The following is a 26,762-nucleotide window of genomic DNA, read 5'->3' as shown; positions in this document are numbered from 1 at the left end:
CAGAAAAGCCTCTATGTGTTTGTTTTTTCCTGTCTTCACTCTTCTAAATGCACACATATTTCTCAATTCCTGAAATGAGAGATGGTCATACTTAGTAAGCAAATAGCCACTGGCTTCTGCCCTAGAAGACATACTAGTGTTATGTGGTGTAGGCATCTACCTAACCTAGTGGGATCTAAACTCTCTTGAGTTGGAGAAAGGGTGTGCTAGACCCTTGACTTACCCAACTCCAAGTTCTGTAGAAATTACTTTATTCTTGATGTGATGTATATGTACCTAATACCTTTTAGTGTTTGTCAGTTATTCACTCAATGAGATTATCTGGTGAAACAATAGCAAGCTTGAATCCCAACCGCTGCAAACCAATGTGAGAAGTTGGGCTGGTATATACTGACCACTAGTTATAGTGGGCGCCTTGTACCAGTCCAAACAACCCTTATTGATGAATAGGTTAAAGACAACCTTTATAGAAAGCTATCCTAGTGGAGGCTATGGAGAACAGCCTTCAGGCTAAGTCTTGAAGGGATGAAAAGCAGCTTGTTTTACCACTCTATAACCTCCTGAATGACCAAATGAAAGGATAATCATACAAGTGTTATTATAAAAATATTTATTTTTTACTAAACCCTCCCTTCTAATCTCTTTATGAGATTAGAGCACAAAGTACACAATATTAAATCACTAGAACGACTGTAAATAGCACAATACACAATGGGCTTCAGGAGGAGACCAAACCATATCCTAAGAAAGTGGCATAACAACCACGTTTTGACTAGACACAGTGCCTAGAACACATAGAATCACTGGGACCCCAAGGAACCTCCCAAGGTAATGACACAGGGGACCCACGGGGGACGCGTGCAGAGTGAGAACACAGTCGCGAGCTCAGTACATCTCTATGGGAAAGTCACAGTTGGAATTTTAAAGTTTAAGGATACTTAGGAGAGGACTTTCAGCAAACACTTTCAAACTTAGAAGGTTCTAAGGCCAGCACCCATGTGAGCACAGGAGTACTTGTGTTACCTAACTCATGGAAGCCTGGTGCATAGGTGTCAAATGGTATCGGGAATCTTTGTCGTTTTCCATTGCGTGATGCTGAAAAGTACTGCTGCCGTGAGGAGGAAAAGTGTCCGGTGTGATCCAAGCCTGGATCAGAGATGAGAAAAGCCTGAAAGCAGAGGGGACAGAGTCCGGGTCACTTGCCAGTGAACAGGGGCTCGGTAGACGAATGCCCACCGATGTCAGGTGCTTCAGGTGAGAAGAGGTGATGTTTGACTCTGCAGTCATGGAGACCAGGAGACGTTGTGGATGACCAAAGTCTGCAGGTGAGCTTTCCCACGAAGGATGTAAAGTAGTGGGGGGTCAGAGTCTGCACTGAACACCAACAAACCTTGGGAACTGCAACCCACAAGGTCAGAGAAAAGATGCTTTGGTGAGGACGAGTAAGGTCCTGGTTACTCCCCAAGCAATGGAGAGTCAGTACACATCTGGAGGAACCAGGAAAGCCCACTGAAAGTTAAAGTTGCCTTCACAGGGACCCACAGGCCAACATACCAGGGATCGTGAAGGGAACTCGAGAGGAATCACAAAATACTAGCCCAAGGAACACTTTTGGAGTGTAGGCCGGCAATCTTCAGTGGAATCACTGCTCAGGGTCTGGACTACAAGTAGCTCAAAGCACAGCTTAAGGGGTCACCGGAAAGCAGATGCTTCTATGTCTTCCATGGGCCAGAATCAAGCATCCTAGGACCGGTTTCTGGCTATCAGCCATCATCAGCCAGGATAGCTTGACTCCAGTGGTGTGGAGAGAATGGGACTCACGTCTGAGCATACCGGTCCCATTCGGGGTGACAAATGCAAAAACAACAGTTGATGGACAGAATGCGGAACAATGTCATACATTCACCCCCCTGGGGTGGCGTGGTGAGCAAAATAACCATGGACTAAACCCAGATCTGTGACTGGGGGTGACTGTTTTGCCATTGTGCAACATTCTGTCCATCACCTTGTGTGTTTTGCTGTTCACCCTATGTGGGAAGGGTATGCCCAGATGCGGGTCCCGTGCCCACTACGCCACTGGAGTCAAGCTATCTTGGCTGATGATGGCTGATAGCCAGAAACCGGTCCTAGGATGCTTGATTCTGGCCCATGGAAGACATGGCTTGGCAGTTCGGGCTGGACTGTTCCCATGAGGCACAGGGTCAAAACTGATTTGCATATGGCCATGTCTGAACTGTGGTGGCGTGGTGAGCAAAATAACGATGGACTAAACCCAGATCTGTGACTGGGGGTGACTGTTTTGCCATTGTGCAACATTCCGTCCATCACCTTGTGTGTTTTGCTGGTCTCTGTGGCAACGCGTGCGGCTGCCGCCGAGTTTTGAAATATAATCACTTTTACTAATTCTATATGATTTCCTAATGAAGCTTGCCCTGAGCAATTGTTCTATGTGTTTCTTACCAAACAGCATGTGTCATAACTGCTGACATTAATCTTGATTACTTTAGCTAAAATAAATAGTGTTACATGGGTGGCTTTCAGGAAAGATATCATTGTATTTTGGGTATGGTGCATGTTTGTCTTCATTATCTCTTTTTTGCGTTAACATTTTACTTGCTACATAAACGAGAAGTTTTTTTTTAAATCACCTGCTTGAATGCTGTCCTCAGAGCAGGTACTATGTTGTACTTTTAAACATCAAATTCAAAGAAGGCCCTAACCATATATATATGTTTTAGCAGGAAACTGAACTGATATTAAGTGTGGGGGGGTGCACAATGTTTTTATCGCTTAGTCTTTGTGTATTACTCTTAAAAATGTCTTAAACTATGTGAAAGTCACAAAGTTCTATATAGGTTTCTCTATCACTTGAAAAGCAGGACTTTGGCATGATTTTGTAGGCAGGTTAATTTTATTTGCCTATTCCTAATAGCGCTAGCACTGCTGGTGACTCTCCGTCTGCTGTGACCAGAGTCAGGCTGGGAAAGAAAGTAGGCGCAGGCACCAAAATAAAAGTGCCCACTGAGCGACCAGACCCATCGTGGTATCTTGGATTCTGTGCCATGCATCTTTCCTACTTCCCTGCCTTGCTGCTCAGCCAGAGTGAATGTGTTGTGGAATGCTGGTGCATGGTGAGGTAATGGAATCTTGGTGATGCCTGGTGGATGAGTGTCAGTTGGGAGTATGGGCTGAGCAGCAAGGGACTGCTCCTGGTGGGGCTCGCACTACTATCTACGGAGTCATCTTATGATCTACAATAAACCATTCTCGTTTATCTACACCTCAGCTACATGGACTTATTTTACTTTACCACATCCATGCTTGCACTTTGTGCCAGGTTTTGACACATCATACTAGCTTTTTGCAAGGAATGCAACACTTACTGAATATGACCCATGCTATGTTTTTTTAATAACAGGCAAATTAACAATGAAAACTAGCACTGCAGACCACAAATGAAGGCCACATACAGCCCAAAAAATAGCACACACTGACCTAGCAGACCAGGCCTTTGGCCATTGCCTATTTGCCCTATATGATAGTCCGACCTTGGCTCAGACACACCTTTCAATTCCTGTATGCTTCTGCAGCCTGTGACCCTCCTTCCTAACCTGGCCAAAGAACACGCAGCTCAAGTGGTGAAGACCTGAGCTGGCAAACTAAGCAAAATATAAGAGAAACGCATTCTTTGATTGAGTATTACAGGGCCCGATTCACAGAACTAACTTGAGACAAAATCCTAAACTTACTACTTTTGGTATTCACAGAAGTTAGGATTTTGTCTTAAGTTTGTCTTAAGACAGACTTAAGACAGACTTAAGTTAGGATTTTGTTTTAAGTTTGTCTTAAGTCTGTCTTAAGACAAACGTAAGACAAAATCCTAACTTCTGTGAATACCAAAAGTAGTACGTTTAGGATTTTGTCTAAGGTTAGTTCTGTGAATCGGGCCCAATATCACTAAATGTTGTCCTAGTAGGGGCAGTGGTGGTCAGTGACTTCTATATTCTACCGCTACTATGACCCATATTCGCCTGAAAGCACTAGAATATGCATATTACAAGTCTGAATGATGTAAAAATTGGAGCCTTGAAAGGCCTGATACAGTGTATGGTTTAGAGGGGTGAATGTCGAGGCCATTTTTACATTTTGCTCACAAGAAATTGTCACTCATAGTTGTTGAATGTCACTCATAATTACACTGAAATTATGCAAATGTCACACATAAGCAATCTGAAACCTTGGCAGCTATGGCTCGGAAATAAGTATTCGCCGGCCGCCATAAAATTATTCTGTCCCACAGCACGGGCGTCCCGGCCATGCAGCAGGTGAGATCAGCAGTGTTGCAAGGCAGTCGAGCCCCATGATTCCAGTGCCACCCGCTAACCATTGAGCAGCTGGCCTCCACCTCCAATGTAATTACAAAATGTAACTCTCGGGGCGAACTCTGTCAGCAAGACGTGACATCGCGTCCCCACACGGCGCAACGGCCAAGTTGCCACACAATAACTTAACTGCGGCAGGCAGGCGATGGGCAGGCCCCACCCGGGTCTCCAGGATGCAGGACAGATCAAATGTAACATTGTAGCACTGAGAGCAGTGCATGTCTGATTTTTAACTGTTACATACTGAGCCTGCTGGCAAGCGAAGTCTGCTGCGGCCCACTCCCGGCCAATGGCACCCATGTGTCAGAGGCGCTAGCGCGCACACTAGCAGCTGGTGTAGGCTAAGGCAGTCAGTTTTAGCACTGTCAGGTCAGTTGCAAAAATGCGTGACAATGCATTTAAGTGCGGTGATGCGGGAACACCACACTGAAATTCATTAGCGTCACTCCTGATGTGTGATACTTGGTAGGACTGCCCAAGTAGAAGTGGGATGCGCACTAACGGTGATGCACACACACACATGATGATTAATTACTTTTAATCGGCGCGTTCAGGGTGATACACACACCTAAGTAGAAATTAAACATTGAAAGCATATTTTTATTATATTCTTAATTGTTCTTTTACCTTGTAACTGAATATACTACTATTACAATCTGTGGGAAGTCTTGCTACTATATACGAATTAGGCATTATTATGTTGCGCATTGTCCACCCCCTGTGTTTCTGCCTGCGCCTGGGGGGCCGCCATGGATTGGGAAACTTGTGAAGCAGTGTTTCTTGCTCATGTAGAAGTTTTGGAAGGTGATGATTGTGGACCTGAAAGAAAGGACAGTCCTTACTTAACCTTTACAGGTAATCTGAATACTCTACTACTTGTTGTATGTGGTATCCTTTTCCTTCCCTGCTTCTGTCATTGTAAAGAACCCACTGTTTCCCTTTCATTCCATTTGCTGGGGAACCTTTCCTGCCAAAGTTCCAAGATAATGTAAAGGTTTGAAAGAAAAGGGGATAGGGAGAGATCTGCAGCTGGAGGAAGCATGCTGAGGTGAGTGATCCATCTTCAAATAAAGAAGTGCCCTTTGTACTTCATCGGTGTTTGGTGCATCTTTACATTCTACATCCACTATGGACATCAGATGTTCCTGAGGGAAATGGATTATTTGGTATACTCGAGAATGGTGTCACTCCATATATTGTTTCCAAATCTACATGCGAGGCTTGGTACATCACAAAATACTATTATCAGTTTCTCTACTTCACACTTCATCCTCCCCTTGTCTTCCTTCTTCCCTGAATAAGATTCCACACTGTTCCATCTCCTACACGCACTGCATTTGTAAACACTTCCACAACTTTCACCGCCTGAGAAGTGCCTCTACATCATTACAAACAAATGTTGTGAATCCATTCTCCCAATTACATTTTCAAACTCTCCCACTTACCTGTGCTAAAATGTTGGCATGTGGGCATTTACATGAGCATAAGGCAAACTACTGAGCTGCTTATTAGGGTTGGTGACCCATGAAGGGGATACTCTGCAGAAGGCTGGCACCACAGAGACTTGACATGCACCGAAACATTGCCCCATACCTCGGCATCTCCCCAGGGCATCTTCTTAGTGATATATCGATAACAGGAATTGGTGCGCCGGTGCCAGTCGGCCTTGCGTTTCCAGCGGTGACCTCCATCCGGGTGATGTCTGTTGTAGGTGGTCTTTCTCAAGACCTCAGGGGTCACGCCAGAGTTCACTAGGGAGAAAAGCAATGTAAGCAAATTTAAAGCAGATTCAAATTGTATGTACAATACAACAGAGTCAGCAAACACCCTGCCAGAACATATATCACGGTCCCATAAGGGATCCTTCACTTTAAATAAATGGTGACAGAAATATATCAGAGCCAAGTACACATCACACGGTTTTCATTATACTCTTTTTTGTTTATTTATTGTTTTGTTTAAATATTCTCAAGTGGCATGGGTCACATTTAAATCCCCATAATATATTTAATAAAAAGAGGGAAAAATGCCTCTCATGATACATATATCAAAATCTACAAAGTACATACAAGTCCCACACACTCCCAAGCAACCAGACTAGAATCACACTCACTTTTAAACTAATAAGATCAATCATTTCCACAAACACGTGTACATAACACTCATACTGGTACAGCCGGGCCTGCAGTAAAGATTAAATATAGCTGCATAAACACAAGTAAAAACTGTGGAGGCGAGATACGTGGGGAAAGGTTGTTAACAATGACTAGACTTCTGCCATCCACAGGAACCACGTCAACGCGCGTTTCGGTGTAAAGCCTATTCAGGCCACACCTTCATCAGGGCGGAGATGTACCATGGGGTTGGGGACTCACAAGCTGCAGATAAAAAAAATTCTGTTAAAAGTGTACATGTATAAGGAAGCATACTTTTGATGATTGATACTGTCATATACATCACATTTATTTAATAACATTGCGGGTCAAGGCTCTGATATTGTGGGGTCACTCTGGATCATATAGGTCTTTCCTCAATGGTAAAGAACCAGTGGTCAAGGCTGATAGAACAAACAGAGAAGGTTAACGCCCCAGTGTTTAGGCATTTCATTTAACATCCATCCAACATGACACCTTTACACAATCAATCAATGGCGACAGTGGGGTTTAGAGGGGGATGCTAACTAGGGCAGGGGCTCCTATCGCTAGCCAGTCAAAGGTGCATGCAAGTAAGGCTCAATATGAGTACACTCACCAGATAAGGATTAAAGATTAATGCTGGGGGTATGACGATGACAGGCAGGAAATTCAAAATGACTTGTTTCGAGGATTTCTTTTCTGAAGGGAAAAACCCTTACATTCAATACATATATGATGCGGGCTCTAAAACAGTGAACCTCTTTAGGCATTTCATCATCGGGCATGAATAAAAAGTATATACCTTTAATTATGACAACCTTTCATGCACCAAAAGGCGCGCTTAGTAATAACACCTAGAGGATCAAATAACTCCAGCCGGAGCTCCTGCTTCTTCAGGGCAAGGATAGGTTCGCACAGTAGGGACCTATGGGAAAAGGATAATGATATGTGCACTGGTCAGATGTTTTCTTCTAAAAGCGCCACATAGCACCCCACCCGGTGTTGCAGCATCAAGGGCTGTACATCTATCAAATTTAAGTTACCTTTCTCTGGATTCACTAGATAAGAATACGGAATATTCCAAAGGTGAGTTGAGGTAAAAATGGTGATAACGAGTAACAGTGCAGTTTCCTGAAAAACAGATTATCGCACTGAGTCAAGATAACGCATACGCCCCACTTATAGGTGCATATTAAAGTAACAAAACGCCAACATCGCAGTCAGTACTTCCATTAGCGGCCCACCCGGTATAGCAGCATCAAAGGCTGCACATATATCACATTTAAGTTAACTTTCACTAAATTTACTATATCAGCATGCGCGATTTTCCAGAGGTGGGTTCAGGTAAGAACGGTGATAATAGTTAGCGGTGCAGTTTCCTGATAAACAGATTATCACACTAAGTCCAAATAACGCATATGACCCACTTATAGGTGCAGATTAAGGTAAAAGAACGCCTACATCCTGGTCAATACTTCCATTAGACTCATAGATGCAGATTAAAATAAAATAAAAGAATGCTGACAATGCGGTCAGAACTTCCATTAGGCTAAATATAATAGGGGGAGGCTCACCGCAATCGGCGGACTCCGTCCAGAATAGAGAGTGGTATCAGAAGAAAGATGAGCGGGATCCAGGGAGGCGTCTAGCTGAAATGGTTGACCCGTCCCCTGTAACATAAATAGGGATCCCAATTTGTTTACAGAGTACTCCCTCTACGTAAGCCTCATAGCAACCAAGATGACAGGACAGTCCACATAGGACAAACAACGATAGCCGTCGAAACACCCATAAAGAAGCGTGATTACCAAAATAGGCGAGCTCCAAACGGACTGCGAAGCGGCGAATGATCCTCAGGAAATCTTGGCGAAACTTGCAAGGCGGGCAGGGATATTTAAAGCACAGAGGTCCCTCTAGCAATGGGGCTCAGGTGTGTCGGGTGGAGTCGACAAGCGGTATAGAGAGCGGACTGGTTCCGGGACATATCCATATCGGCCGCCATCTTAGAAGGGGTTCAATTCATATGGATTCACGGAGACAGCATACGTTCAACCCGATCATTTTTAAAGGATCTTTCATGTCCGCCCGTCTCACTGCGAGGGATTAGCAAAGTAGCAGGTGGTTTAGATATGATAGTGGGAGATTTTATACTGCAACTTTTAAGTTGGGCGCTGACATCAAATAGCGGCCGCACTTTTTCTTACATAGAAATGAAGAATTGACAATAGTCATTTTTCGAAAAGAGGGGGTTATATGGAATCACATTGTCATGTGTTAGCTTCTCGTGCGTTAGATTAAGAGAGATACCTAAGAACGGAGTCATTGACGTCGGGTAGATACTAAAAAAGCCCAGTGATCCTATGGTAGCTTTATATGGCCCATGAATCACATCATGGGGGGGGGGAATTAATCAAGGTGTCCCGTTACAGAAAGGCATTAGGCCACGGGCACTCTTCATTGAGACCGTTTTTAACAGAGTTGAGCATAAAAATCCAGTAGACCTCTCTCTTTTTACGCGGGCAAATGGGGTCTACTCCAGGTGTGGCTGATATTTTCTCCTATATAAACCACCTGAGGTGTTTCTCTATATGAGATTTCTCCAGCCAATGAGGAACAATTGGGCCAGAGACTTTTTTATTCCTGATGTTGGACTTATGTTCACCTATCCTTATGCGACATTCCCGCCAGGTTTCCCCTAAAAAGGGTAAATTAGACGGACATAAGAGTACATAGATAATGTTGGTGGTACAGCAATTGGTCATTTTCTTGTTTCGCGCCACTGATATGGTACGTTCAGTGGTGCTCACGGAGTCACCGATCATCGCATGGGGGCATTCATGGCATGTGCCACATCGATGATTGCCAAATATGGGGTTAAATTAGTGACAGCGGTTTGGACACTGGGAGGGGGGCCTCAGGCATCTTGCCTCTTACCAGGTGGTTTTTTAAGTTTTTATTTCTTTTAAAGGCAAAAATAAGCCTGGCGAGGGGGGTCTTTTCTTTCTCCAGGTTTAGCAAATGCCAGCTAGATTTTATTATCTGGCGTACCTTGTGGTTCAGATTAGAGTGGCGGGTTATGCACACCAGCTGATCAGAGGGCTCTGTTTGTTTGGATTGAAACATCAGATCCCGGTTGGAATACCTCGCTTGTTTAAACAAATCTTTGACAAGTTTCCTGGGATAACCTCGACAAAATAATTTCTCTTTTAGGATATCCGATTGGGTCAGGAAATCTTCGAATTCGGAGGAATTGACTGTATGGGATGCTGTCGTTTTGGCATCTAGGGTGGAAACTGGCGTATTGGAGCTGAGTATTCCTGGCGGTAGGTTTTGTCTACAGGGATACCCTTAATGCATTATCAAAATGTTCCACCCAAATATCCAGAAATTCAATTCTGGTATCGCTGGAGTGGCAAGGGAAACGTAGATTAGGATCAGCCACATTCAACTAGGCCATGAATCCGTCTAAGGAATGGTGGTCCCCCTTCCAAATGAAAAAGATGTCATCAATAAAACAACACCATTCCTTCACATTCTCATGGAAGGGGGTAATTTCATTTAAAATGTTGATTTGTTTCAACTCACCCATGTACAGACACGCAGTGCTGGGGGCACAACTGGCCCCATGCTGACACCTTTCGTCTGTCTGTAAAGGGCGTTGTGGAACTCAAAGTAGTTCTCATAAAGTACCAATTCTAGGCACTGCAGAATAAATTCAGTGTTGGTAATGTCGGGTCTGGTGGTCAATATTTTCTCAATGGGATTGTAGGCACCCCTCTGGGAAATGTTGGAGTAAAGAGATTCGACATCCAGGGTGACTAACAGCTTGAGATTTTCGAAATAGGGGATACCTTCCATCTTGCTGATAAAATATCCTGTGTCCTTGACATAGGATTCCAATTCGATTATGAGCGGTTGAAGAAATCTGTCTATATACTTATATAGTGGTTCTGTCGCAGACCCTATAGTGGAAACTATGGGTCGTGGCGGTGGATCTGCACAATTTTTGTGTGTTTTGGGGACCCCTTATATAATAGGTATTCTGGTAGTGCTGGGGGTCGGAAATTCAGCTTCTAGTTCGAAAATCACATTCATATCAACTGCTCTCTCTACAAAGGCCAGAATCCGTTGTCTGAGCGAGTTTTCAGGATTGTGGGTGATCCTCTGGTAATGGCCCGAGGGGGAGAGCAAGTAATTCCTTTTGTTGGTATAATCAGTGGTGTCAAAAATGACAATACCTCCCCCTTATCACAAGGTTTGATAGTGATATTTTTATTGTCCTTCAGCTCCCTAAGGGCAACATCTTCATGCCTAGACAAGTTGGAATCAGGGACAGGCACATATTTGATCATTTTCTCAACTTATCCAATCACCACCGTCTCAAAAATATCAACTTTTGGGACGACCATTTCAAGGGATGGAGTAAAGGAAGATTGGGGTCTAAGATCGAATTTGTTGTCTAGATCTATTGCAGGTGGGCTTTCAGAAAATATTTTTTTAGACAAATTTTTCTGAAGAAAAGGTAAAGGTCCTTGGTAAGCTTGAACTTATCAAAGTTCGCTGAGGGAACAAAAGGCAGTAGATTCATGGCAATGGGATTGATCTCTATATGGGTCAGGTTAAAGACAGGGATACTCCTTATGTTTTCCAATATTGATAGCTGCGTGTTTGGACATACATCTGGGGTTGTCCTCGACCCGGATGGAAATTCCTCGATTGGGGAGTCCGCGAGGTAGGGCGCGAGTTGCCCCGGCGGTTCCCCCAAAAATTATTCTGGGGGTTGTTTCGCTCATAGCCTCCGGCTCTATTTGATCGGTTGGTATTATATCCCTGAACAAAGTTGTGATCATATTCCTCCTGTACCTCCCCCTCTGAGTCTGTAGTGTCTGAGAAGGTTGTAACCCTTTTATTACCCCATCGAGTAGCATGTCTGCGTGAGTGGACTTCCTGTTTAGAATTAAAGTCCTTGGATAAGTAGGGCTACGCCCGCTTTTGGGAAAAGAACTTGGCGCGACTTTTGGTGCATGAAAGATTGTCATAATTAAAGGTATATACTTTTTATTCATGCCTGATGATGAAATCCCTAAAGAGGTTCACTGTTTTAGAACCCGCATCATATATGTATTGAATGTATGGGTTTTTCCATTCAGAAAAGAAATCCTCAAATCAAGTCATTTTGAATTGCCTGCCTGTCATCGTCATATCCCCAGCATTATTTGTTACATTTCATGTACATAATTATCTTTTATGTTATGTCTCTTTAAATGCACTGCATCTTTCAGTGTTCTCACTGTTATGCTTAGAACCTGTACTGCTGCTAGGTACCAGGTCAGTTGCTACTGTTCCTGCCTGCCAGCCAGATGCTGTGTTGCTGTGCCGCATTTCTTGGAATAAAAATCTTCAATTAATTACCAGTCTCTATGTGAGCTGTAACAAAATTTGGCGACGAGGCTCAAGTAAGAAGGAACAACACTCCATCAACTTTTTAGCGGCACAGGTGTGGAGTAATTTGAAAATTTACTAGCAATCCTTGCTTTTAATATGAAAATTTAAAGAAGACGTCTTTCGGAGGAGAATTTTCTACTGTTTTCGGGAGAAATGGATTTTGATTGAAAAAGAAAATATTTCAGCTTTATTTTCTTTTGAAAGCTACATATCAGCGCGAGGATTGCTCACCTGTTTCTCATCCGTGTGCGTATATGTGTCTCGAGCCAGAATACATTTGGATCGCTTCACGCACAGCTGAAAGGAACAATCATCAGCAAGCCGCGTTTACGAAGAGAAGACGTTGCGTCTTTCGTCATTGAGAGGAACATTCCTCTGCAAGCCGTGTTGACGCAGAGAAGATGTTGCGTCCTACGTCATTGGAAAACAACGTGGCGGACATTTTGTTTATTTTCGTTTCCATGACTACACTTCACCGAGTGTGATTTGTGTAATCTGGAGGTTTACTTTGTGCTTTTACCGATATACAAGCGTATTTAAGACTTCAAAGTAAGTGGCCCTTATACTTTACAACTATCCAGCACAAGGACAGTACTGTTTTCTTCATTTTTTTTTATTTCGTGTTTTTCACGATGTTGCTTCACAATTCGGGTAACACATGAAAGTTTCTTTTCTTTGACTATTCGTTATTATTTTAGGGTGACTTTTTGCACATATAGTTTATCATCACCACATAGTTTTTTTTTTAAAGTGCATTTTTACAATTATGGCCATGCAAATTGATCCACCGGACAAGTTTTTACAAAATAAAGAGGATCCTTCTTTACCCTGGACACTTTGGAAGGAGGAGTTCATCAATTATATGAAGGCGATTGACGGTGAACGCATGGGAGCGGAAAGAAAAAAGCATTTTACTACATTGTTTATCCCTCACATTACAGCCAAAACCAAAGCCGCGAGGAGCTCGGCAAATGCAATTTTAAGTTTTTCAAGGAGACTTGGAGGGAAGCCGAGCGGTGCATTACTAAGCTTGTACAGGGCAAAAACTTTGGCAATAGCCAGGTACGGATCAGGTCTGTGAGGCTATGTGAACAGTGAAACCATCCAAAGGGAGGAAAATAAGTTCCTTCGGTCTATACTAGGGCTCCCGCAATCGACAGCCACCTTTTCAGTTCATCAGGACCTTGGTTTAGGGTATATTACCGATATCCTTTCAATGGCACCTATTCTTCTATGGATTAGGACTTGGACCAATAACAACCTAGGTCTAAATCATAACGTACTGATGGACTGTTTAAAACTGGACAAATTTAAAGATATTGTTTGGCTGTCATACATTTATAAGTGCTCTTTGGAACTTGGTCGTCCTGAGATATTCTCCGCCCCTCTGGGTTTGAAAGAATCTGATTTAGATTGGGTCAAGCTTAACTTCTCTAAATTGAAGACCTTGGAGAGAGAGGAACATCAACTTACAAAGCCCACGGTTAGAGCCCATTTTTTGACTATTACTAGCCTAGCTATTCAACCGTATCTTGCCATAGTAAACATCCCTTTCCACAGGTGGCTTCTGGTCAAATTTTGGTTTAATCAGATTTATACGGTTCTCTGTGACAGCCATGGTTGGTACAAGCAGCTGTGTGTAATTGTGATAATTTTTCACTGCAAGATAATATGCACCTAATGCTGTTCTGCCATTTCTACAATATGCCTAGACAGAAGTATTTGGTGCCTTTATTGAAGGACAAAGCTTTTCTTCAGGCAAAACCATCTCTCCTGTATCTACAAATGCTAGATTCACCTTTGGTTATGTTTAGCGTGGCTAACTACCTTGTTGCTGCTGTTAGGGTTAGGAGGAGGCGATTGCAAATGTAATATGGAGGTCTGTACTGGAGGATGAAATATGTTTTTTGTACCTGTAAAATTTTAGCTAATATTTACTTTTTTTAGCTGCTTTTAAACTGTGTATATAATTGTTGTTGCTGTATGTAATTTTTATGAAATTGAATAGCCCTTTTTAAATTGATTGTAGTATGCTTTTATGATTTTTAACTAAATCGAATAAAGTGGTTTTGACTTGACTACATTGTTTAGGGTCAGAGGGACAAATGGTTTTTAGGGCTTTGCCACAAATTCCACCTTCAGAAGGTGAAGGTGAAGGTACTAATGTTTACAAGGAAGCTTTATTAAGGCTAGAGAAAAGATTTAAACCAGTTACAAATATTGCGTTAAACAGGTATAAGTTTTATACCAGAGCACAACATGATACTGAGTCCTTTGATAATTGTGTTACTGCTCTGAGATCGTTATCCATTCATTGCAATTTTGGCACTATGTGTGATGAAATGTTGAGGGATCAAATTATTGTTCACGTAAAAAATAAGAAAACACAAGAGCGTTTGTGGGAATCGGGTGATCCTAAATTATCTGAAGCCATTGCTATTGCCAAATCGTTAGAGCAATCGGGGAAGTGGATGATTACAGTTAAGAAACACACTGAACAAAAAAATGATTTGGTTCATGAAGTGTGTTCGCTCAAACGCACGGAGTCAAATTCAAATGTAAGTGTCCATCCTAGTGCTAATTTCAATTCTAGTAAGACAAATTTTCATGGCACTGTTAGAAGATTCGATAAACCTTTTATATGTTTTAGATGTGGAAGTAGAACGCATTTAGCTTCATATGGAGGATGTCCCGCTAATAACATATGCCCAGATGCATCAACCTTTTTAGGAAGTGCAAACGGTGCGATTCGCATAAATCGGCCTTTTGCACTTCCTAAATTGGTTACTGGGATGCATCAAGCATTTTTTGGAAATCGCTTTTTTTGCGAGTTCCAAAAAATGCGATTGCTGTTAAGGAATCGCACATTTGCGATTCCTTAACAGCAATGCATCATCCCCAAAACATTTGCGATTTCCAAAATTGCAAATGCAAATTACCACGAAGTTGAACTTCGTGGTAATTTGCAAAAATGTTTAAAAACGCATGAAAATGCATTTTTTAAACGTGTACGTTACAGGCACACATGTCCTTAGGACATGTGTGTATGTAACTCACATGTAAAAGTGCATTTCATGAGTGCAGGGGGGGTCCTTTGGACCCCCCTCTCCACCCTTGAAAGGCTTTGATGCATTCCGAATTGAAATTGCGAATTCGCAATTCCCATTCATTCCTATGGGCATTTCAGCCCATAGGAATGAATGGGAATATCGGATTCGCTATTTGGAACTCGCAATTTTATTGGAATTCGGTAAAAATTGCGATTTTTACCGAATTCCAATAAAATTGCGAATTTAATGATGCATTGCCATTTGCGAATCCTTAATTGCGATTCCTTATTTTTCGCAATTAAGGAATCGCAAATGACAACGTTGATGCATCTAGGGGATAGAGTGTAGGAAATGTAGTAGGTTGGGGCATTTTTCAAACATGTGTAAAGATGTCAAAAAATGTGTTCCTAATTCCCAGGTAAAGATGGCGTCTGTCGTGTAAGAAGTCCCCAATGTATGCAAGTGTGAATGTGCTGGAAACCATTGTGGGGACAAGAAAGGTTTTGTTGTGTTTTTGATGGAGGGTATTTCAAACGTCAATGATCCTGCTGATTGCATGTGTATTAAAAAACCCCTGTGTGAAGTTGAAGTCTTGAACATCAAATTAGACCTTATGGCTGATTCAGGTTCTCCTTGGACAATTATTACGAAGGAATATTTTGATATCCGACTAAGTTCAGTTCTTTGTCTTAAAACTATTTTCCCATCTGATATTTTTGCTTTAAGTTTCAATGAGACTAGAATTGATATGTTGGGTTTTTTGTGGTGGATCTTACTTTCAAAGGAAAATGTGTTAGTGTTAAGTTGTACATAGCTGTAAAAGGTATTAATGTACTTGGTTGGAGAGACCAGTGGAAGTTTGGAATCATACTCAATCCTCGTGCGGAAGAGCCAGTGATGTTGGATGCGAATGCAGAGATAAATAACATTGCCATGGTTGAAAATGAAAATTTAACTAAATTGGGTATGTTAATTAAAACAGAGTTCAAAGATGTTTTTTCGGATAGATTAGGGAGGATTAAGGATTATTCACACAGAATCAAACTCAAGAATGATGTGATTACTCTCAAACAAAACAACTAAGAGGCGTACCCATTAATGTTAGAGAAGAACTTAAGAAAATGCTTAATGATTTAGTTTCAGAAAACATTATTGAACCAATAGAGTCTGCAGAATGGGTTTCTCCCATTGTTTTAGTTAGGAAACCCGATAAAAGTTTAAGAATGTGTGTGGACCTTCGAGCTCTTAATGCAAGTATCATTGTAGACTGTCAACCTCCTCCCAATATAAATGAAGTGGTATCAATGTTGGAGGGAGCAAAGGTGTTTTCCACCTTAGACTTAAGATCTGCCTACCATCAGGCTCCTCTTACTGAAGACTCAAAATGTTTAACAGCTTTCACCACTCCCCAGGGGTTATACCAGTATACTAGAATGCCGTTTAGGTTAGCTTCGGCGGCCTCTGCATTTCAAAGGGTCATGTTTAACATGTTTAGAGATTTTGATAATTTTGTTAAGTGCTTCCAAGACGATATATTAATTTTTTCAGCTACTACTGATGAGCATTTACAACATCTACGGAGTGTGTGTGGAAAGTTGAAGGAAAATGTTCTTACCTTAAAACCTAGCAAATGTAAGATGTTTCAACACTCTGTAGAATACTTGGGACATACATTGTCGGGTGATGGTGTGGTTCCGAAAAAATTAAATGTTGATGTTATTACAAGTGCGCCTGCTCCCGAAAATAAGGAACAGTTACTTTCTTTCGCAGGTATGTGCGAATACTATAGTAAATTTGTATATAACTTTGCATCCAAGATGGAACCTTTAAGAAAACTTCTCAGGAATAAATTGTTTTTTCTTTGGGAACAGGAACAACAAACAGCTTTTGAACTTATCAAGTCTGATATTTTACAAGCTCCCACTCTTAGGCCTTTTTGTTTAAACAAAATGTGTATAATCACTGTGGACGCCAGTATGTATAGTTTGGGTGCTGTTTTGTCTCAAGTTTCTGGGAAGAAGGAGTGGAATGTTTGTTTTGCTTCACGTACCCTCAATGAAACTCAACGGAGATATGTTGTGATGGAAAAAGAACTCTTGGCTTGTGTATGGGCCATAGAGCATTTTCGCAACTACATATGGGGTAGTAAGTTTCTTTTGAGGACTGACCATGAACCTTTGGTTAATATTCTTTCTACGGGTGGTGGATGGAGTTCCACTGCCCGCATAGCCAGATTGACTTCCAGGTTGCAGGAATACTGTTTTACTCCAGAGTTTGTACCTGCTAAAAAGAATGTTATTGCAGATTTTATGTCTCGTATGCCTTGTAAGACTATTTGTGATAGGAAATCTGAGGAAGGTGAAATAGTTATTTGTTTACAGGATGTCTTGTCAGGTTCGTTTGATGATATTTCTGAACAGGCTTGGAAACTTGCCGATGAGCAGGATATCACCTTACAGAATATTAACACCTTGGCTGCTAGCGATATTTTCCTTCTGCGCTGCATTCCCAGATTTACCATTGTTCATGACGAGCTCAGCTCGTCATCAGCACAGCTCAACTGTGCCTCATGACGAGCTGAGCTCGTCATGAGCATCAAAGGGGTTAAGAAGTACATTTTGAAAGGTTGGCCTGACAAAAGGAATGTATCTGATAGTGCCATGCCTATGTTTTCCGTTCTTGATGAGTTAGAGTTAGAAAATGGTTTGATTTTCAAATCTGGTAAATGTGTTCCTCCTTTTGATATGCAGAAGGTAATTTTGGATTTGGCACATAAAATGCATCCAGGAATGTCTGCTATGAAGCGTCTTATAAGAAATTACTTTTGGTGGCCGGTATTGATAAAATGGCTGATCGCAAGGTAGAGAATGTGAGGTTTGTATGGGAAGTGAAAAAATGTTGAACGTCAATGTTCCCCCCTTAAAAAATTCAACTTGGCCAAATGTACCTTGGAAGAAAATTTCTTTTGATATTTCTGATCTGTGTATGTGTCTTCCTGTTGATTCCCGTTATGCTTTGGTTCTTGAGGATTACCACTCTAAGTGGCCTAAAGTAAAGTTTGTTTCTTCAGTCTCAACTAACGTGCTGATAGAGTTTTTCAAAGAAGTGTTTTCCAGAAAAGGGTCTCCTTCAGTTCTTGTTACAGATAATGGGGTGCAACTTACCTCTTTAGAGATGGAAAGTTTTCTCAAACAACTTAACATCAAACATTGTTTGGTTTCTGTTTATAAACCTCATGAGAATGGTTTGGTTGAACGTTTCAACAGAGTCTCGAAGGGTTTTGTCTCTGATGTGATTAAAATTGGGTCTGGCTGGAGGAATTTATTAAGAGAAAAACTGTGTTTATACAGAAAAACTCCTGGTTCAACAACTGAAGTCAGTCCTTTCCGTTTGTTAAAAGGGCGTGATCCCGCTTCTCCAATTTGCCCATGGTTGTTAAAAGACAAATGTCCCAATATATCTTTTTCTGAGGATCTTTTAAGGCATGTTGCACAAAAAGTGGAATGCAAACAAGCTAAGGTTAAAGAATGGTATGACAACAAGTGGTAGGCCAAAGAGCCAAATTTTACTATTGGTGATTGTGTCAGGATTAGAAAACCTGGTTTCATCACCAAATGTTCAGATAAATTTGGTAAACCCATGAAGATTGTAAACGTTTTTAGCAACAGTGTTATTACTCAAGATGGTAAGTTATGGAACATCAAACGTGTTGCTAAATGTCTTTCTTTGCAAAAAGTTTCTGTGCCAGATGTACAGTTGTGTCCCAATGATGACATTGCCTCAAGAGTTAAGACGTCCGTTCGCTCCCAAATTGCACCTGGTAGATTTGCTGATTATGTAACTTAAATTTCCCTTTAGTTTTTCTTCTTTTCTTTGTTAAAAGGGAGATGTGTTACATTTCATGTACATAATTATCTTTTATGTTATGTCTCTTTAAATGCACTGCTTCTTTCAGTGTTCTCACTGTTATGCTTAAAACCTGTACTGCTGCTAGGCACCAGGTCAGTTGCTACTGTTCCTTCCTGCCAGCAAGATGGTGTTTTGCTGTGCTGCATTTCTTGGAATAAAAATCTTCAATAAATTACCAGTCTCAGTGTGAGCTGTAACATTAATCTTTAATCATTATCTGGTAAGTGTACTCATATTGAGCCTTACTTGCATACACCTTTGACTGGCTAGCGATAGGAGCCCCTGCCCTAGTTAGCATCCCCCTCAAAACCCCACTGTCGCCATTGATTGATTGTATGAATGTACCATGTTGGATGGATGTTAAATGAAATGCCTAAACACTGGGTCGTTAACCTTCTCTGTTTGGTCTATCAGCCTTGACCGCTGGTTCTTTCCCATTGAGGAAAGACCTTTATCATCCAGAGTGACCCCACGATATCAGAGCCTTGACCCGCAATGTTATTAAATAAATGTGATGTATATGACAGTATCAATCATCAAAAGTATGCTTCCTTATACATGTACACTTTTAACAGAATTTTTTTTTTATCTGCAGCTTGTGAGTCCCCAACCCCATGGTACATCCCCGCCCTGATGAAGGTGTGGCCTGAATAGGCTTTACACCGAAACGCGCGTTGACGTGGTTCCTGTGGATGGCAGAAGTCTAGTCATTGTTAACAACTTTTCCCCACGTATCCCGCCTCCACAGTTTTTACTTGTGTTTATGCAGCTATATTTAATATTTACTGCAGGCCCGGCTGTACCAGTATGAGTGTTATGTACAAGTGTTTGTGGAAATGATTGATCTTATTAGTTTAAAAGTGAGTGTGATTCTAGTCTGGTTGCTTGGGAGTGTGTGGGACTTGTATGTACTTATGGGGATTTAAATGTGGCCCATGCCACTTGAGAATATTTAAACAAAACAATAAATAAACAAAAAAGAGTCAACTGAAAACCGTGTGATGTGTACTTGGCTCTGATATATTTGTGTCACCATTTATTTAAAGTGAATGATCCCTTATAGGACCGTGATATTTGTTCTGGCAGGGCGTTTGCTGACTCTATTGTATTGTTAAATCCCCTTTTGCCTGCCAGTATTCTAAATCCCAACGGAGAACCCCCTTCTATTTCGTCAAATTGTATGTACATCTTGTGGTCACACTATATGATGGAAATAGATTAATTCACTGGATAATATAAACCTCACAAATAGGGATTACGAATGTTGCTAAGGAACGCAGTGTTTCATATCTTAATTGTCCAAGTGGGGGCAGCAGTGCAGATTTTATTTTAAAACATAATACTTTCTACTCTTTTCATTTCCATCATGGTTCTCTATGAATAGTACAAGTAGTGCAAAATTACCATAGGAAGACTTGTCTAATATGCTACAGTGCTGCACACATATTAAAACACTCCTATGCACTACTAGGTGGAAGAGGAGAGTATGTTTGCTATGTCTACACTGATGTTGACTTAGTAAAAAGACTTGTCAGGGTCTATATAGCAGATGATAGGATTTTAAGACACATTTTACATTGTGGATGTAAGGTAAATAAAATCTGTTTTTGGGAAATATGTCCATAGCATCATTGCATTCAGAGCTCCTGTATTGCTGAGCCTCCAATTCTGAAGGATTATATGCAGGCTTCTGGGCGCTCTTGTTCAGCCTCTGAATTCTCTCCACAAGCCCGATGAGGGCTCCTATGCAGCCTGCAATCTTGAAGACTTCAGTCTTCCTGCAGTACTGAGGACTTCTGTCCATTTATTACAGATGGGGTCTCTTGTCTATGCTGCAGTGCTGAGGGCTTTTAACTACCCGACAGCACCGATGAATCTTTTCTACAAGGAAGTGCTGTGGGTTCTTATCTACCCAGCAGTGTTGTGGGCTATTGTCTACCCAGCAGCACCAAATAAAATCAAATAAAGCTTTATTCAATTGCAAAATAGTGCAATCATAAAAGCAATACATACACCAGAATATTCAAAATAACAATGTATAAAATTAGATAACTCCATTAACATCAGTCATATATAACAATTAAAAACATGGATATAATCAGGGATAACAAAAATAAAATCCTAACTTCATTAAAACACTATACTCTTCCTATAAGCAACCGACCTTTTTAAAAACATCGCAACTTTCCAGATCATGTTCGCGTTGTCCAAAGTTTGTAGTGCAATATACGCAGGTCGGCAAGCCCTAGGCCCTATCATTTTTAACATTGGTCATATCCACACTTTCCGAATATCAGAATAAAAACCACAATAAAAGATGACATGGATGGTGTATTAACATGAGCAATCGTCACAAGGACAGGCTATCATAGTACGGCTCTAATAATTCATGTTAGGAAAAGCTGGTAAGTCTATGGAATATGCCGAGTCTAAATCTTGATAATAAAAACCTACCATACCCTACTGGAACTATAGCTAGATAAGGCTGCATTTTGAAAACAGTTAAGATCATTTGACTTTCAAATACCCTAGACTTAAAAATTTTAGTCGTCAACCTTGTCATTTCCAACATTGCAATACCTTCTTTTTTTAATTCCTTTCTGCCTATTGATTGCAGGGATTCGGTATCAGTAAAATACTTCAGTTGAACCAGATTCTGGATAAAATTATAGACATAATAAATCCATGGGATCCTTAGTACTTTTTTCAATTTTAAAATATCCTTTAAAATACCCCTATTTAATGTGGGTTCTTCTTTATTCCATACTCGATGCCACATTAAGACTGGCTCAAGTTTAATGATGTCAGATGAATACAATAAGCCCAATTCGGCGTGATAGATGTAAGCAGATGTTGTTCTGGATACCAACAATAGATATCTTAGGAAGTTATTTTCCACTACTTGTAGAGAATATTTATTTGCAATGCCCCAGACCCCAGAACGATAGGTTACGGTGGAAGTACTTTTAGCCCGATACATTTTTAAAGTTCCACCGGTGGTCTTTTCCCTAATCTTTTCAAAAACTGGATGAGCGCAGATATAGTGTTAATAAAACTGAGTTTTTTTAGATCTTATTGCCTGTGCCCACGTGTCTTCTTGGTGCAACATGACACCCAAATATTAGAAGGTTTTTGTTATGTCAATCTTTTGGTCCGCAGTCAACATTTCACGAGTTTTTTTCCTGACCACACCACATCTAATTACATAGGTCTTGGAAGTGTTCACTGATAGTCCTAAGTCGTACATAAAATCATTAAAACCATTTAAAACTCTCTGTAGACCTACTTGTGTTCTAGACAGTAAAACCGCGTCATCAGCATATAAAAGAGCAGGAATTGAACGACCATTAACCTTAAGGTAGTCAACATTTTGCTGAAGTAATGCGCCCTCAAGATCATTTATGTGTTAAAAAGAAATAGTGCAAGGACACATCCTTGACAGACTCCCCTACGTATTGGGATTGAAGTTGTACACCCACCCTTAACATCAAAGCAGACTCTCGTTTGAGCAGAACAATAAAACCGTCTTAAAAAGTAGATAATTTGATCGTCCACGCGTATCTTTTCTAGAATCTCCCGAAGTTTAATGTGTCTTACTGAGTCAAAAGCAGCTGTCAGTTCTACGAAAGCTAGAAACAAGCTACCATTTTTTACACGGACATATTTTCCCACCAATAAGGCAAGGTTGAGAGTCTGCGCAATAGTGCCCACTCCTTCACGGAAGCCGTACTGTAAATCAGAAAGGATTCTGTTGTTAGATGCCCAGGCTTTTAGTCTTACTAAAATTACACAACCTAGAATTTTAGTCATTGACTCTAATAACGATATGGGCCTGTAGCTTCTAGGATCTTGGCAGTTTCCCTTTTTAAAGACGGGGAATATAAATGACTCTGCCCAGGTTGCTGGAAATGAAACATGGCAACTGGCATTCACTACTTGCATAATGATTGGGCCCTATAGAGATAGATTCTATTTACAAAGATCACAGGGAACACCATCTGTTCCGGGCGCATTTTCTCCATGGCTGTTGGAGATTGCTGTCATCACTTCATCCAGGGTGAATTTAAGGTAAATATTTACTGGTTTATTGGTTAGTAGTGAAATATGTATGTATTTATTTATTTATTTATTTATACAGGATTTATAATGCGCATGGCTGCCTCAGCAACGAGGCATCCCAGCGCAACCAGAGACCAGAGAAGCACAGGGGAGTAGAACAAGCAACCTTTAATTAAATGGTGCGGAACAACCATGTCTTTACTGACTTCCGGAACATCAGAAGATTAGATATGACTCGGATGTTAGCTGGGAGGGAGTTCCAAGGTTTGGCTGCCAAATAACCAAACGAGCAGCCCCCCGTCCTAGCTTTCCTCAATCGCGGGACCACAACCAGTCCGCTATTGGCGGATCTCAAAGCGCGCCTGGGCAAATAGGGCTTCAATAGACCCGATAAGCCAAGCGGGGCTTGATGCATCAAGATTTTGTGCGCAAAGCACAGCACCTTAAAATGAATGCAAGCTTCAATGGGCAACCAGTGCAGTTCAGAAAGCACATGGGTCACTGATTGTGATCTAGGAAGCGCTACTAGCATCTGTGCAGCCGAATTATGGACCCTCTGGAGGCATTTAATACTCGCTCTGTTGGCGCCCAGATATACTGCATTGCCGTAATCAAGCCTCGCAAGAATGGATGCTTGCAAGATGGTTTGACGCACACCGGACGGAAAGAAACTGAGCAGAGGTCTTAAACCTCTCAAAAGCCCAAAACAGACTGCCGCAACGGCCCTTGTCTGTTTCTCGAAGGTAAGACCAGTATCGAACCAAACTCCTAGGTTCTTTACCATCTTCTTGGGTAGCGGAGCGGATTTCAGATGGTCAGGCCACCACTGTTACGACCATAGCTCCTGATCTGTCCCCTACAGAGAATCTCAGATTTACTGGCATTTAATTGAAGGCAGTGAACCTTCATCCAATCCGAGATATCAGACAGATCTTCCTTAAAGCTTTCCAGATTAGCCCGGCAGTTTTTTGAGAAGGAGATCACCAACTGGGTATCGTCGGTGTATGACACCTAGGATAATCCCCTACCCCTGGCCACCTCCACCAGAGGTCCCACATAAAGATTGAATAGAAAAGTGCTCAGGATAGAGCCCTGCGGCACCCCCTGAGATAAAGGGTGTTCCTGAGAATGAAAAGTGGGTACTGACACTTGGAATAATCGCCCGTCTAACAAGAACCAAATCCATTCCAGGGCAGCATCCCTAATTCCGATCATCCAAATGCGTTCAAGAAGAATTGCATGTGACACTGCATCAAACGCGGCACTAAGATCCAATAGGACCAGTGCCGCTGAGTCTCCTGCATCCAACCGGCTTTGGATGGATTCCGTAACAGCAAGGAGAGCTGATTCGGTGCTATGATACCTAATTCCTTATCAAGCTGATCTATCCCCTTAAAAACCTCTGAAATGCTCAACCCACTGTTCCTCCGGGATGGAGATCTCAATGGTGGGGCCCCCGTCTTGATTCAGGAAAGGTGCTTTAAGCGCCTTTCAGAAGGCACTACTATCCCTACTTATAGCAGCCTAATGGAGGGACTCCCAGGCTTCCTTCTTCAAGCTTTCTCGCCTCTCCTTTATAGCTTGGTTATATGTTCTCCTTGCCACCTTAATAGCTTCCTGATCTCTCGGAATAGTATGGAGAAACTTTTTAAAGTTTGAGTGTGCTTTCGTGCTCCGGGAGTCAAACCAACCTGAAGGTTTTGCTTTCCTAGGCTTTTGGACAAAAGGGCCTCCCTCACAGTGCTCGATGTAAACACTAAGGCCTCTATAATGCTGCTGGGACCAGCAAGTCCTTCATACAAATATCAAATTCACTTTTACACTTGGTCACCATAGTTTTTAAAGGTGGCACACAATGGGAAATGGTCAGTCAGAGATGTATCTCTAATGAAAAATGAGCTGATAGGCATAGCAGTTTGACAGAATTAAAAAGTAAATCCTAGAAAATAAACCCCGCCCGTTAAAAGTATAACCCATTGGTTCTTGTTCTAAATACATTTAATTTACAAATCCTATGTTCAGGGTGCATAACAGCTCATTTAACCGCTCCCCAAGTTTAGAATGACTAAAGTACGTGCAACTAAACCCTTCCTCCACGTCAAGCCCGCACACATTGGAATTGACAATATAGGACCAAGCCACAGTTAAAATATCCTCCAAAAAGAATCCTAGTATCTTGAGCATATTTATACCATATAGATTGAACTTCACTTACTAACTCATTAAAGACAGATTCTACATCAGGCATGGCAATATTATGATAAAAATTAATCAGAAATACTGATCGCTTGCTATCTATTTTAATATTAATTATCTGGTAGAAAGCACTATCTTACCTGGACTAAATTTGACTAAAGTTCAGGGTATTTGTAATGTATGCACAAAGACCTCCCTTTAATCTGCCACCTTTGTTTTCACTTTCCTTAGTGTGTAGGGTTCTGTACCCGTTAATATGTAAAAGGTCTCTTGCTCATGTCTCTTGTAAGCAGAAGATATCCTGACTTTGTATAAATTTGCACCAAATTGGGTTTGTCAGTTTTTGGTATAAGCCCGCTATATTCCAAGTTACAAATTTACAGAGTGCTTCCTCGCCTAACTTATCCTGTATAAACGTTGACGATTTTGGTGGAGCAGGATTAATAGCAGGCTCCATTGCAGGCTGCATTACTTTAGAGCTTGTGGCTCCTTCTGTTATGATTAGCTGGGTAGGGTGTAAAAATATCGTTTACAAAAATATCGACACCCTATACTTAAACAGGTAAGTACATAAATATCGACTCCAAAATATCGTTGTAATTAATATAGATGTAAAAAATATCGACTTTTTAAAATAATTAAAATTACATTAAATAATAAATAAATATAAGTACTATTAACAAAATACATTACATTACTTTTATTTTTTAACTATTTAAAACAAATTAACTACACTTTTTAATTATAAACTTAATAAATGTGGACATATAAATTGATTTTACACAGAGGGTGCAACAGTAGGGAAAGCGTTGGATAGCGTAAGGGTAAAAATTACTATTCCCACTCCAGGGGGTGCAACAGTAGGGAAAGCGTTGGATAGCGTAGGGGTAAAAATTACTATTCCCACTCCAGGGGGTGCAACAGTAGGGAAAGCGTTGGATAGCGTAGGGGTAAAAATTACTATTCCCACTCCAGGGGGTGCAACAGTAGGGAAAGCGTTGGATAGCGTAGGGGTAAAAATTACTATTCCCACTCCAGGGGGTGCAACAGTAGGGAAAGCTTTGGATAGCGTAGGGTTAAAAATTACTATTCCCACTCCAGGGGGTGCAACAGTAGGGAAAGCGTTGGATAGCGTAGGGGTAAAAATTACTATTCCCACTCCAGGGGGTGCAACAGTAGGGAAAGCGTTGGATAGCGTAGGGGTAAAAATTACTATTCCCTCTCCAGGGGGTGCAACAGTAGGGAAAGCGTTGGATAGCGTAGGGGTAAAAATTACTATTCCCACTCCAGGGGGTGCAACAGTAGGGAAAGTGTTGGATAGCGTAGGGGTAAAAATTACTAAATGTATTTAATAATTTATAAAATAACAATAATTATTTTTTTTTGTAAACATTAATTAAATAATTAATCAATTAAATTGTAATTAATTTGCTACATTTTCACTAAAAAATTCCTGTACACACACCTAAAATTAATTTAAAAATTAACATAATTAATTACATAATTATTAATCAATTAACTAATTGAAATTAATTAACTACTATTTATTACACTATTTATATTCATTTAAAACATTAATTAATCTA

The 26,762-nt window shown here is 41.1% G+C and overlaps 1 protein-coding gene across 1 annotated transcript in view; it reads right to left on the bottom strand.

Moving 5' to 3' along the window:
* LOC147736692 (lectin-like) overlaps positions 1-26,762 on the bottom strand; it is a 121,537-nt gene that overhangs the window by 61,855 nt on the left and 32,920 nt on the right. Inside the window, exon 2 of the mRNA XM_086953808.1 lies at positions 5,976-6,133. Within this exon, the coding sequence (XP_086809934.1) occupies positions 5,976-6,133 (158 nt within the window). The remainder of the gene's footprint in view (positions 1-5,975; positions 6,134-26,762) is intronic.

Source organism: Lissotriton vulgaris, chromosome 1_2 (genome assembly GCF_964263255.1).
Source record: "Lissotriton vulgaris chromosome 1_2, aLisVul1.2, whole genome shotgun sequence".
NCBI classification, from domain to species: Eukaryota; Metazoa; Chordata; class Amphibia; order Caudata; family Salamandridae; genus Lissotriton; species Lissotriton vulgaris.
Note: the sequence above shows the minus strand (reverse complement) of the source record. Positions and strands in the feature narration are given on the sequence as shown.